Below are 13,922 nucleotides of genomic sequence, written 5' to 3'. Positions count from 1 at the left end.
CCTTGACACACTGAGAAAAATTCCATAGACATTACTGTTTCCAGTTATGTCTTGTCCATGTACACATCATATAAGCCCTTACCCAGTTATGAGAAACCTGAATACATTGGGCACTTTGATACAAACCTGGTATACTGTTGCATGTTAACACCTTATCTAGGTGTTTGATCACTGTCTGTCATGTGGGCAGGTGTTTGCAAAGCTTGAGTAATCAATAAAATCTAAAACATGTTAAACAATGTAATGCACACTGAAATTAAAGTGTAAGTCTCACAGTAGTGCAAATAGTTCACTTAAATTGTTGCTCCTTTCATTTCATAAAAAAAGGGATAAATAAATGGATTGGCAAAGGACAAAGAGTGTCTGAGAGAATTAAAAACAATAAATAAAATGTACTTTAAACTCTGGACACCAAGGCACCAGGGACAAATTCCACAGAGTTCAAGTTTTCATTCATAGAATTTCAGATTTTGCCCAAAAATGTGTGTAATCACTGTAACTTACAATGAATACATTAAACACCTCCACTATCACAAACCTGGATATTGTTTACTGGGATATGAATAACCTGGTTTCTTATAGTCCATGTAAACACCATATCCAAAGAATGACCAAATGATAAGACTTACAGGTTTACTAGTGTGCATGTAAACATACTAACAATAACAGGGTTTGACGGGGCATGCGCTCTGTTGTCTTTATGAGTACATTCAAATTAGTTTATATATATATATATATATATATATATATATATATATATATATATATATATATATATATAAACTGTGTGTTCCATGTTGCTGCATGTCATGTCACACATGCAGGAAAAAGTGAATTAATGTTGTCTTTGTACTTGAATCCCACTGTCTTTTGATCTTTGTTTTGTGTTCATGTCCCCTCTCTACGTGTAGAACCCTGGCTTGCCCATTCAGAAGCTGCAGGACATCCAAAGAGCCATGGAGCTGCTGTCCTGCCAGGGTCCAGCAAAGAGCATCGATGAGGCAGCCAAGCACAAGTACCAGTTCTGGGACACCCAGCCTGTGCCGAAGCTAAGTAAGTACCTGCAGTATGTAACTTAGACCGAGTGAGCAAGAGCATTGTTTATTTGATTTACATCTCATTTATTTTAATGGTGCCGCAAAAATAGTCCGTCATGTTTGAGCTTTTATTGAGAACATGAATGCATATGGTACCTCATGAGCTCTCAACTATTGAGTTATTATTAATCATCAGGTTGGCTAATTGCTGATTATGGTAATTGATAAATTTGCTTTCCTAACTTGAACAGTGTTACTTCAGCTGTCAGCAGAGACTCCATTTATCATTCTTCTTGCACACTGTGCCTGTGCACCAGTGCCATCTATTGGGTTAATTGTGTCCAAAAAGCATGTCAGGTGTTAAGTTCAGTGGGGGTCCAGACATGCTCACTGGACCTGCTCAGGGGCATTATAATCATATTAAGCTGTTGCCATTAAAAAGTATCGGCCGAAGAGTCAAGTCTGGTCAGGACGGCTACTGCCAACAAAAGCAGATTTTATAACTGTCAGCAATTTAAAAAAAGATACTTGTGTTTTACTCGGGGTTAGTGTTTCTTGAGCAAAATGTTTTTATATCTTCTTTACAGATGAGGTGGTGACGAGTCACGGGCCCATAGAAGCAGACAAAGAAAACATTAGACAGGAGCCATATTCCTTACCTCAAGGCTTTATGTGGGACACTCTGGATCTCAGCAACGCAGATGTAGTAAGTACTGCATTTGACTCAGACACTAAACTATACATCTGCTGATTATTTTCTTGATTAAGTTGTTTGGTCCAGAAAAGGTTAGAAAACGTGAAAAATGCCCATTACAGAGTTGTAGAGAGCACCAGGTGACTTATCAAATGTGTTCTTCTGTCCAAACTTGAGTCTAAAATGTAGTTATAATAAGACCAAGTGGGGAATCATTTCTATTTTTGCTTGAATAAATAGTTTGCAATTAATTTTCTTACGGTCGTCTAATTGATTAATTGACCAATCATTGCGGATATAAAATACATTTTGTAGAAATGATACAAAAAAAGTAATTGCTTGCTGTGTCTTTTCCAGCTGAAGGAGTTGTACACGTTGTTGAATGAAAACTATGTGGAGGATGACGACAACATGTTCAGATTTGATTATTCACCAAACTTTCTCAAATGGTAAGCTTTCAGGTCTGATGTTGTTGTTTATTGCTTTGTTGATGTTTTAGTTAACTGCTCACCAAATATGTATTAAATATATTTGTATCAGCCGTCTGCTCTCCCGCTAACCGTTTCCTCCCCTCTCAGGGCTCTGCGTCCACCCGGCTGGTTACCACAGTGGCATTGTGGAGTGAGAGTGTCCTCAAATAAGAAGCTCGTTGGTTTCATCAGTGCCATCCCCGCAGATATACGCATCTATGACACGTGAGCATTCATTACTGATTGTAGACATTTGGAGCAGGGACGTGAGTCCAAAGAGACCCCTTCACTGTAATGCACACCTTTCGTTCTGCCGTTCTAGACTGAAGAGGATGGTGGAAATCAACTTCCTGTGTGTTCATAAGAAGCTGCGCTCAAAGCGCGTTGCTCCAGTGCTAATCAGAGAGATCACACGGAGGGTGAACATAGAAGGAATATTTCAGGCAGTATACACAGCAGGGGTTGTACTGCCTAAACCTGTGTCCACATGCAGGTATGCTATGCAGTATCCAAACATGAAACGCATAGGATACAGTGTCAGAAAGTCATTTTAAACCAATACTCCTTCACTCTTTTTCTCTTGTGCTTTTTTTTCTTTTTGCTCCTTTCTCTGTCTGTCAGGTATTGGCATCGTTCTTTGAACCCCAGAAAACTTGTGGAAGTTAAATTCTCCCACCTGAGCAGGAACATGACCCTGCAAAGAACCATGAAACTCTACAGACTACCAGATGTAAACACTTCAACCTGCCAACCCTGCACCTTTTTCATTACAATTCCTATTAATGGCAGGAGCTTATTTTCACTTTTTCCCCTCTTGCTCTCTTTACCCCATATAGAGCACTAAGACCCCCGGTCTGCGGCTGATGGAGAGGCGTGACATCCGCCAGGTCACCGAACTGCTACAGAAGTTCCTGCGACGTTTCCAGCTCGCACCTTCTATGGGAGAGGAGGAGGTGGCTCACTGGTTCTTGCCACAGGACAACATAATTGATACATTTGTAGTAGAGGTATCTGGAATGAGTTTCTATCCTCAAGATATGTGCGGCCTTGTCTGTAGATTCTTCTATCTGGTAACAGTTGTTGTGCCTCTGTCTTCTCAGGGTTCCGGTGGTGTACTTACAGATTTCACTAGTTTCTACACTCTGCCCTCAACTGTGATGCACCACCCTCTCCATAGGAGCCTGAAGGCTGCTTACTCTTTTTACAACGTTCATACACAAACCCCACTACTGGACTTAATGAATGATGCACTGATCCTGGCCAAGCTGGTAATGTTACACTCTATGTAGATTGTTGTAAAACACATGCCGCTACCAATAATAACCTGTTCTGTGGTACTATTAGTTAACTTTAATTTTAGGAAAACAGAAGGAGGCTTCCAGAGCTGCAAATTCATGAAAAAGGGCACAATCCAGGGCCTTGAATATATAAATCATCAACAGTGTTTATAGTTAAACGTTCTTGCCACTGTGTGATTCATCATGATATTTATTTTGTGGCTTCTTCTGTGTGTTTAACAGAAAGGTTTTGATGTGTTCAATGCCTTGGATCTAATGGAGAATAAGGTGTTCCTGGAGAAGCTCAAGTTTGGCATAGGAGATGGAAATCTGCAGTATTACCTTTACAACTGGAAATGTCCCCCTATGGACCCCGATAAGGTCAGCAGCGTGATTTTGTGTGAGCAAACAATCAACGAGGTCTGGTGTTAAGGGCCAATAAAGGGAGGTGAAGCAGGCCCTAGATGTATTTTGTAGACATTATTGGCAGTGTAAGCTGTCTGTATTTAAGATCTGTTTTATAGGAAACTTCAAATGCTATTACCTCTGCAACTTCATTACTAAAATGCTGTAGTCAATGGGAGAGTAATATTGTCGAAACGTGGGGCAACGTTAGCCTTCCAGCCCACAAATGTTGTGAGGGGTAATGATATTAGCAATATTGCAAAATTAATCTTTTTCATTTGCAATGGGTTGCACCAGTTATTTCTAAATCCTTCACTAAGTTTGTGTGTCCCTCATAAGTTCTTTGTAACTCCTAGTTGGTTTCAAACTAGGGATTTACTAAATCCGTTGCACTGGGATGTTTTGGATAGTAAAGACTAGTCATTTGTAAATTGGGTGCTAGGAAACATCTGTAGCGCTGTCCAGTCAAAAACTATTCACTATGTAAACAGGAAGTGGGGCTGATCATTTTGTTCTCTCATAGTTTCATACATTACCTGCTGTGTTGAGGTATGAGGTAACGCTATCAAAGCTAACTAATCCAATTTTCATGCTACAGAAGAGAGCTATACGAATCATAAATTGATCGGATTAAACCAACCAAGGCACTATTTATTAACTTGCATCCTTTAATCTCATACCTTATTATTGTTTATTTATTTGTATGTGCATTCTTTTGGGAAAATTGTCAATTAAGACCAAAATAAATGATTACGACTACTTTTACTGCTAATACTCAAGACGTAAAAAACTTCAATAGTTTCTGAATTGGAGGTACTTCGGCAGCACGTGAACACCGAACAAGCTTTCACATTTAGTAACATCAGTAGTGGATATTAAATAACACAAAAAACCCACCTATTTCAGACGTAATTCTCCTCCGCCTCCGCTATCTCCACTTATTATTTTGAAAGGGCACCGTTGCTGCATTTTAGCGCCGCCATTACCAACATCTGACGCAGCCGGCTTCAGCATCTGATTTACAAAATATTTGCATTCTTTTTGTCAAAACTCGTTTAACAACAAGTCCCCTCTGCGTTTCAGGTTGGCCTCGTCCTTCAGTAGCAGGTCTCTTCGCGGCTGCTCCACAAACACTGATCAAAAGGTCGATAGCGGCCTCTGGCTATTCCTTACCTGGACATACAGGTAGCCCAAGCTAGACAATGAGAACTACAACAGTAAAACCAACCTGGAGACTGGGAGACGGTTCAAGAACATTCTCAGTTCACCCGGAGGTGAAAACTCTTAAATCATCAACATCCTGAATGTGAAGTCATGCTATGCCTGAGACACTCATACAGTACAACGCTCCCAACATGCACCCTCACATTTAAAATGCACCAGTTTGACATACAAGAGGATGCCTTGACATTGTGAGTTTTGTTCTTCCTCTGCAGACACCTTGTTACGAGGGACTGGCATGTCATTTAACTTCACTGACATTGATCTATGTAAATGATAATCAACAAGTAAACATGACCACAAACGATGAGTTGTTGTGTTCCCACTGCAACTGCAGTTTAAGAGGGTCTTAAAGGCATTTAAAGAGTTATTATTTCCATCTCCCTCTCATATTGTGGTCAGAAGTTTCTCTGCTGGCTGTTTTTGGGCCTCAGTAGAATTTAGAAATGCTAAGAACATGTTTCTGTGATAGCTGACGTATAAAAACATTTGTTTCCCCTCAAGCATTTAGAAGAAAAATATCTTAACTTTATACACACAGAAACACAAACACTGTCAAATGAGACACACACATACACACAAAAAGGATATCTTCATGGAAGGACTCAACCAACTGGTGCATTGATATACATGTTTTTGTTTTGTTAAAATTATACAGTTACCTGTACATTTAAAGCCAGATCATATTTATTCCTGTAGTGTGAGTTTGGAGTTTGGGAGGGCTTATCCAAAGTATTTTCCTCTTAGGTAGTGTAGATGTCACTGAGTTTGTTCAGATAACGTGGGTTTAAAGTGGTTTTTGATGAAGAATGTATTGCATCAATGAAGCACAATTTTTGAGTTCCTGAAAAAGCAAAAGGGTCCTTTTTTCGTTTTTTTTTTGAAAGGATCAGATTTCAAAACGGATGGGTTACAGTACAGACTTGGTTTTTACGAAGGATACGAGCTGTTTTCATGTTCTAAAGTTGTTTCTAGGTTTTAATAGAACATCTACGCCACATGTTTGGTTATATTCACTGATATACTCGTGCAGCTCAGGGTTATCTGCATGTGAATGGTGTGTTGTTCAGTTAGTGAGGCTGTTAAATAGGCAAAAGTTACAGTAGCTGAAAAAAGTATGGATGCCCAGCCCAGTGCACAAGCAGGACAGTGAGAGTTACAGCTTCAAAGACTGGAAAACAACAACCAATACCAATTAAGCTACAACCAGGGTGGATCTGATTTAGATTTTATAAAAAAAAATATATATAATTATAATTATAATTATATATATATATATATATATATATATATATATATATATATATATATAATTATAATTATATATATATATATATATATATATATATATAATCTCAAAATAGTCTTGGTTTCTGTCTAGAGACAGTTTTATAGCATACAAATGGTTTACTCACTTTGAAAAAATAAAAAACATTTTCTCAGTTAAATCTTGTTTAAAGCAGCCACGGTCAGTTATGTATTATTTTAGTCATTGCCACTCAGAAACTATTACTTCTTACTTTTAGTAGCCTGTTGCAACGCAGTGAATAAGGAGCCCTTAAAAAGCAGCAAATTGGCCAGAAGTACGTCACTTTCTCTTAATACAAACATAACCATAATTTCCCTCACCTGCAGTAGGATGTTAAACATATTGTTAGTCAAACTCTCAAAGACATTCAAAGTGTCAATGTAATGCATGCACTCAGAACACAGTGGCTGAATAAACAAAAGTCTGTTTCAGTAACCGCATACATTTGAAATTTGAGCTTTTCCGGTTTCTTGAGGTCCATTTTTTATTGACTTATCTGGATTTTTTTTAATGATATTGTATTTGTGTGTCTGAAAAATATACTGTGGGTCTTTTTTTTAGTGTGTCGTGCAGCTAAATGAAAATGATCTGAACGGTCCTGATATTTATAATTGTACTTTGCAAAATGTCTAAAAACATAATTCCTCTTTTTCGTTCCAGTATTTCCCCAAATTTTCCGGTTAAAATACAGATTTTGGAGTATTTGTTATTTGCCAGTAAGATGAAGATCTTTGATGAAACACTGTTGTCACACCCTTCGTCCTGTGGTGGAGCTGCTGGTGTACTCAAAGGTTAAAATGCTTTTGAATCGTTGTCTTGCTCTGAGTTTGTTACTTTGTGTTCGTGTCGCTCTGCATAACTCAAGAGGTCAAGGCTGCTGCCATTTTTGTTGTACTTTTTCTGTATGTGATGTTATTTCCCTCTTATCCCTTTATATATTAGCAAGAAAGGACGACCAATGGAGTCAGTGCTTCAGGGCTCAAAGATTATTTTTTTTACCATTGAATGGTTAAATGAGTTACATTGACAAAGACCAATGTTACCGGCGTTAATTTAACACTGAAACTGGGTTATTGAGTCAACGGTGTGCCTCATGGATGTTGGATGTGTCACAGATGTGTTGCCTGCAGCTGTTTGAATGAACTTTTGAGCATGTCAGTTTTGCTACTGTGATCATTTTTAGCATTGATGTTGTTAGCCACACCCTGCAGTGAGAACTCAACCCGAAATACCTGCCTTATTTAAAAGATGTTTTGTTTTTTAATTAAGATTTTGGGGTGGGGGGGGGTGTACTTTTGAAACAACATACAGCTTTCTCTAACTGAAGAACAATATTTTTATTCAAATCCATTGCAAGCTGTGAAAAGGCTGAAGAACTTGTACCAGCATCATTTAGACATGACCCCCATGCAAGTAACAATCTGTTTCAACACACACGTCGGCTATACCAGCATGGATATTTGTTTGAATAAACTCACTTTAAAAAGGACCATGAGTAATGCACTTCTTCTTAACATGACGGGGGCAATGGAAATACAAAGTTAGTATTTCCCCTTATGTTAATTAGTTTTAACTATCAGAACTGTTTTTATTTGTTGGGGTCTGAAATGTTTGTTATATTACCAAAGAACAGGAAAAATACATCATCTCTCACACAGTTTAGTTTCATTAGGAAACAAAAACATCAATTTGATTGATTTCAGTTTCTGGCCAAAGAAATGTTACCTAGAAACCCAATTTAAAGGATCATACCAGCGTCCTTACAAAAATTAAACCATGAACGTCTGATGTACAACAATCCAAAACCCCAACGATATTTAATAAACTTTCAAAAGAAAAGCTGCAGATCCTCATGTTGGAGAAGCTGAAACCAGAGAATTTAAGTTCTTCAGCTCTAGTTCACTGTAATGAATTAACAGACCTATCTCAAGCAAGTTTCTGCCCAAAATGTTTGAAAAATGCTTTCACGAAACTAAAAACTGTGATAAGGTAGTTTTATGTGAATGAGCTAAAGCAGTGGATCCCAACTTTAGAGTCTGGAGGTGAAATACTAGATATTATAAAACAAGTAAAAACATAGGGATGGTTCTTTAATTATCTAGGCAAAGTCTCTGTTTTATTTAACTGGCTGTGACTTCAACTTCTTACTGTTCTTTGCAGGGTTAGCAACTATTTTTTTCACTTTGAGAGGTTGCAGAGAGCAGTAGGAAGCAGACTCTGTAACTTCCTCAGATTCACTCTCAAGTTTCCTTTTCTGGCCCTTCTTCTTGACTTCCTCCTCCTCTTCCACGTCAACGTGGTCTTCAGGTGTTACTCTGGGTGCTGCACCTTGTAGCCATGCGAGATCTACCGAAGGCACTCTGAGCGTAATGGCCTCAACGGCGTCTGTGAACACCTCGGCTTCTTTGGAGGCACACTGTCTGAATCCCAGAGCGAGGACACTTTTCAGGCCCAGCGGCTCTGACAAGCTCTGGCTCAGACGAGGCACCTGGCAGGCTGGCACACCTCTCGTTGCGCTCAGTGCTATCAGATGATCCGTCATGTGCGGCGGCTTCACAGACTTGCACACAAGCAACAGTTTGAGCTCGTTCCTCTCCAGAGCTTTAGTGACCTCGTTGACGCCAATGGCCAGTTGCCTCCGAGCTGCCACATCTGTCCAGCCGTTTTTGGGGGAATCCTGTACCTGTCCATCCTGGCTCACCTGGGGAACAAGTTCCGATGTGGCAGCAGGTTTCTGGTCTTTTTTTTTCCTCCATGGGCGAAACACTTTCACTTCTTTCTTCTCAAGACCAGTGGAAACCAGCTTGTCCTTTAGGGTTTTCAGGATGAAATGCATGTCTTCTTGTGGAAGTGGGCCCCATTTTGGAGTGAATGGTGAAGTGAAGGAGGTCTTGACTGGAATATACTTTTTGATTTCTTTTTTAACTGGCTTTCCTGCAGCGGCCATACCTCCTCTGAAATGAAGACAAGAAAGCCTGTAGTGAACGATATATCTATCTATCTATCTATCTATCTATCTATCTATCTATCTATAGATATATATATATCTATAGATATATATCTATATATAGATATATATATATATAGATATATATATATATCTATATATATATAGATATATAGATATATATAGATATATATCTATATATAGATATATATCGATACATATCTATATAGATACATACATACATACATACATACATACATACATACATATATACATACAAACAGCCTCTTGGCTAACTGGCGCATTTACAGAAATGTTTTATTAATGTGCACTGTCCCATATCGTATAGTTTAGCCCACCAGAGAGCACCGACAAGTATATTTTAACTGTAAAATGTCCCACTCAAAGCATAATAATCTTCAAAATCATAACAATCTAAAAAGTAATAAACGACACGTAAAAAATAGTATAAATACACAACTGGAGGCAGGAATAAATACAAATGACAACAAAAAGGCCAAACTATACTATTGACTTCACTTTACTGAGCAAAGTTAATGGATTATTATCTAAAATATATTCACTTGAGCCAAAATAACGAGGCTTGAGCTGGGCAGTACAAATAATAATTGTCAGTAAAATAAAGACAGAATTATTATTTAAAACTTATGTAATATTGGGTTATTGTTTTGAGCGTGATTGTAGGTAATAACGTGCATTATTTCGAGTTTTAATGACAGGCCCATTTCTCTGAAGGAGGAAAAAAAAGTTTTACGGTTAACTGTTATGAATACATCGACATCACGACAGTCAACACCATACTTGACAAAGAAGTGGATTTAGTTCCTTTACCTGATTTTAAATGCGGCGAAAATTGATTAAACTGCTCCGTTCACATTATCGGTCCAACAACACGGGTGGATCACTGGGAGCTGCCATTTTGTTTGAATTGAGCTAACTTTATTTAAAAAACAAAACGTTCACAGCGCCAACCAGCATTCATTGCATTGCGATAATCACGACAATGATAACGAACAAAAGATACTTTTGTATTCATAAAATACAAAAGTATCTTTATTTTTATTAATTTAAGCATTCAAGTTTTTTTAATTTATTTTCTTAATGTATTATTATCATTGTTGTTTTTTTTGTTTTTTATTAAGATTATTATGACCTTTGAAAATTGTGTATCCCGTATTCCTTCACATAATACCACAATGTAAAAGTACTCAATTTCATGTTCAGTTCATAGGTTTACCTAAGTATAATAGGCTAATATTACAGAACGTATAGAGTACAGTAGTAGGCTACTCATTATGCAGAAAGTCCATATATACATTGTAGTGACTCCGTTGCCTATTAAAAAAAAGCCCCCACGGTTGCTGCTTGCTTTGTTTAGATTAGTGCAATAAATGGTGAAAAGTCCAGTTTCCAAAGGCAGTTTTTTTCTTACAATCGCAGCATTTCCAACCTAACCTTTCTCTTTCATAAGTCTGTTCCCTAAATCATAGAATTCATAACATTCATCCTCATTCATTATCGCACGGTCAAAACCCTTGGCCAATTGACAGCGGGACTACGCCCACATGTGGTGAGAGGTTTAACAAAACAAAGCAATAACAAAATGGCTCTTACATACATTATATTATTATATTATTAGCGGTTACTGATGCCTCCATGTGTAAGAAGGATGTTAGAGTTTATTTATTAAAACTAAAGTTCGGTAGTTTAGTTTCAGGTCAGATAAATATAGTCCCACTTGAAACCTATTGGAGTATAGAGTTGCATAAAATACACAAATAGCCTACCGAACACTTTGCCCTTCATTGTGACTCTCTCTCTCTCTCTCTCTCTCTCTCTCTCTCTCTCTCTCTCTCTCTCTCTCTCTCTCTCTCTCTCTCTCTCTCTCTCGCTCTCTTTATGTGTGTGTGTATGTGATGATGACATGCAGCCAATCAGCTCCTCTGCAGCTCTCTGCTCCCTCCTCTGCAGGCCTCTCCTCGGCCGATTATATTGCATTGATCAGCTATGGTGTAATCAGACACATCCAGCCGACGGGAGAAATACATTCATCTGAACTACGCCGCTGCATCTGCGAAAATGTCTAATCGGGTAAAATATGTTCTGCTCTTCTCTCCATTTCACTGGCAATATACCGGAGATGCGTTATCGCTATGAGATGAATAACGGTTATAACGACAGGGTATTCACGTCATTTACTGAATGTCGTGTCATCCATCTTTGACAGTATGGGATGACTAAGTGTAAGAAGAGCGAGTCTAAAGATATGTATCTTCTGGTTTGGTGGTCCCTCTGGTGCTGCAACTACAGTTAAACAACTTATTGCAAGCAGGTTGCTTAAAAATGAGAGAAACCAGCAAGTATTATTATTAGGCTATAATTAGGAATACAAATAAATACATTTCAGGGACATCTAAATTCCAACACTGTTTTTAGGGGTTTTCAGATATTTTGTCGATCGTGTAAAGGGTTTCCAATGGTTTATAAATATCTGTACTGCTATGCCCTAGATCTTTTGTAAAGTAGATTATTCAAGCTGGCACAAAAGCACTAGAGTCTTGAATAAGAGCCCATTGTTTATCTCCAACTTGTGCAACAATAGGTTTCCCGAGCGCTGCAGCATGACTAGAATGCTCAGATTTCTTGTTTAATATGCACATTCTCCTATTCTGTAATAACTACAGACTTCTGCTGCACTATATATCTTAAATGGTTTCATTTGTCAGACTTGCAAAGAGCAGAATATATGTCCTTATCCTGTGTAAACATAATAGCTTAGTTTTTAATAATTTATCAGAAATACAGGGAATGAATTCATTTCAAAACGTTTATTATCTGCAGGAAGAGTTTCAGAAGATGGCAGAGGATGTGAAGAATGTGAAGACGAGGCCTACGGACCAGGAGCTGCTGGACCTGTATGGACTTTATAAGCAGGCAATGGTTGGAGAGATAAACACCGGTATGACTTGCAGCAGAAAAACAGAATAATTTCCATGCATTGTTCCCTGAACTCTAAACATGTCCCTCCTCTCTGTGTGCCATCACAATTGTAGATAGACCAGGAATGATGGATTTGAAAGGAAAAGCCAAGTGGGATGCCTGGAACTCCAGAAATGGTAACAAGTTTTAAATGTGTGTAGATGTAACAGTAGCAAAAAAAGCAACAATTTAACACTTGTGTTTTCTTTCAGGAATGTCCAAGGACGATGCCATGTCAGCCTACATCACACTAGCAAAGGAAATCATCGGCAAATATGGCATGTAAGGCTTGCAATAAACTAACTAATAAAGAGGCTAAATTAATGCAAAAGTTACTAAATGTCTACTAACTCAATAACTGAAGAAATGTTGCTATCTTTATAACAAGTATACCTCTGCTTTCAGAGGTCATAAATACGCAGGATAAAGTGTAATTTAAAATTTTCTGGGATTTCTTAGTCTTTTTTTATACATATATTATAAATTGAATAAGTGCATCCTATACGGTTAAACATGTAATTGTTTTTCTAATTGCTATTTATCTCATTTATGTAGTTCATTCTTGTAATCCCCATGCACACAGCATTATACTGTATACACATGCACTATGATATGTAGCTTGATTCCTAAACAGGACAAACTGAATTATGTAAAACATGAAAATAAAACCTCTGTATAATGTTTTTGTTTTGTTGTTATTTATAACATAATACAATTCAACAGCAACATAAACTACGTCCTCCAAAATTACCATTTGAATCAACACATCTCTGAAACAGTTTCAACAAAAACTGAACATTACAACCTTAATGAAGGTACGATTTGTGGCAGGACTGTTATATTAGACCACATGATCTTTTAGCTATTTGTTGATTTCTCCTCTGCTTTTAACACAATTCAACCCCATATTTTAACCAGTGCTTTTAGAACAATTTGACTTAAGTCACAATCTTGTGGGATGGATTCTTGACTTTTTAACTAATAGGACACAAAGAGTGAGGGTAAATGGAATTCTGTCTGACCAAGTTTGCTCCTCCACTGGCTCCCCACAAGGATGTGTGCTTTCGCCCCTATTATTCATCCTCTACACAAATATGTGTCAGAGCAGGTATGAAAATAGGACCATCTTAAAGTATGCAGATGACTCTGTTATTGTTAGTCGGCTCCAGGACAATGAGACCAGCCACGGCCCGGTCATCGACCACTTTGTGAAGTGGTGTGAGGAGTCCTATCTTCAATTAAACATATCTAAAACCAAAGACATGATAATTGATTTTAGAAGACGAGCCCACACACATGAAGTCATATCCATTAAGGGTCAGACAGTGGAATGTGTACAATCTTACAAATATCTTGGGACAATTATTGACTCAAAACTGAACTTTGAAGCAAACTGTAGCCGTGTCCAAAAAGGTGCACAAGCGTTTGTTTTGTTTGAGGAAACTGTCCTATTTCCACATTAATAAAACCATGATGATTTATTATTTTATCGTGCTTTTATTGAATCAATTTGATCTTTTTCTTTGGTGTCATGGTTTGGAAACGTCTCTGAGAACAGAAAC

The 13,922-nt window shown here is 37.9% G+C and overlaps 3 protein-coding genes across 5 annotated transcripts in view; 2 read left to right on the top strand and 1 right to left on the bottom strand.

Annotated features, from left to right (window-relative positions):
- The window catches only part of nmt2 (N-myristoyltransferase 2), a 7,361-nt gene extending 1,020 nt beyond the window's left edge, over window positions 1–6,341 (top strand). The window contains exons 3-12 of the mRNA XM_068736219.1: window positions 912–1,053; window positions 1,625–1,743; window positions 2,089–2,180; window positions 2,310–2,426; window positions 2,524–2,694; window positions 2,823–2,931; window positions 3,038–3,208; window positions 3,302–3,469; window positions 3,722–3,859; window positions 4,967–6,341. Of these exons, the coding sequence (XP_068592320.1) occupies window positions 912–1,053; window positions 1,625–1,743; window positions 2,089–2,180; window positions 2,310–2,426; window positions 2,524–2,694; window positions 2,823–2,931; window positions 3,038–3,208; window positions 3,302–3,469; window positions 3,722–3,859; window positions 4,967–4,987 (1,248 nt within the window). The 3' untranslated portion in view covers window positions 4,988–6,341. The remainder of the gene's footprint in view (window positions 1–911; window positions 1,054–1,624; window positions 1,744–2,088; window positions 2,181–2,309; window positions 2,427–2,523; window positions 2,695–2,822; window positions 2,932–3,037; window positions 3,209–3,301; window positions 3,470–3,721; window positions 3,860–4,966) is intronic.
- Window positions 6,342–7,735: 1,394 nt separating this feature from the next.
- On the bottom strand, window positions 7,736–11,194 carry rpp38 (ribonuclease P/MRP 38 subunit). Of its 3 annotated transcripts, none has more exons than XM_068736241.1 (2): window positions 11,169–11,194; window positions 7,736–9,367 (listed from the first exon to the last, which is right to left on the bottom strand). In XM_068736241.1, exon 2 carries the CDS (start codon window positions 9,358–9,360, stop codon window positions 8,530–8,532), a length of 831 nt encoding a protein of 276 aa, XP_068592342.1. In that variant the 5' UTR covers window positions 9,361–9,367; window positions 11,169–11,194; the 3' UTR covers window positions 7,736–8,529. The 3 variants fall into 3 exon arrangements, with proteins under 3 accessions (XP_068592342.1, XP_068592340.1, XP_068592343.1); XM_068736239.1 differs by lacking the exon at window positions 11,169–11,194 and adding an exon at window positions 10,213–10,303; XM_068736242.1 differs by lacking the exon at window positions 11,169–11,194 and adding an exon at window positions 10,213–10,286 and having other exon boundaries at window positions 7,736–9,362.
- Window positions 11,195–11,363: 169 nt separating this feature from the next.
- On the top strand, window positions 11,364–13,043 carry acbd7 (acyl-CoA binding domain containing 7). The gene is made up of 4 exons (XM_068735786.1): window positions 11,364–11,472; window positions 12,223–12,340; window positions 12,435–12,497; window positions 12,573–13,043. The coding sequence occupies exons 1-4, from the start codon at window positions 11,461–11,463 to the stop codon at window positions 12,644–12,646; spliced, it is 267 nt and encodes an 88-aa protein (XP_068591887.1). The 5' UTR covers window positions 11,364–11,460; the 3' UTR covers window positions 12,647–13,043.
- The last annotated feature ends 879 nt before the right edge of the window (window positions 13,044–13,922 follow it).

This window comes from Cebidichthys violaceus, unplaced genomic scaffold (assembly GCF_023349555.1).
Source record: "Cebidichthys violaceus isolate CVI_PGR_0920_01 unplaced genomic scaffold, fCebVio1.0.p SCAF_7, whole genome shotgun sequence".
Lineage (NCBI taxonomy): Eukaryota > Metazoa > Chordata > Actinopteri > Perciformes > Stichaeidae > Cebidichthys > Cebidichthys violaceus.
The sequence above is the reverse complement of the archived record's forward strand: the minus strand, read 5'-3'. Positions and strand labels throughout refer to the sequence as shown.

What these genes read in the sequence shown, in the direction of transcription:
- rpp38 (XM_068736241.1), bottom strand. Translation starts at nt 9,360, where the DNA reads ATGGCCGCTGCAGGAAAGCCAGTTAAAAAAGAAATCAAAAAGTATATT.
- acbd7 (XM_068735786.1), top strand. An exon ending in GGTTGGAGAGATAAACACCG is followed by an intron (nt 12,341 to 12,434) that starts GTATGACTTGCA and finishes TCACAATTGTAG; the next exon opens with ATAGACCAGGAATGATGGAT. An exon ending in TGCCTGGAACTCCAGAAATG is followed by an intron (nt 12,498 to 12,572) that starts GTAACAAGTTTT and finishes GTTTTCTTTCAG; the next exon opens with GAATGTCCAAGGACGATGCC.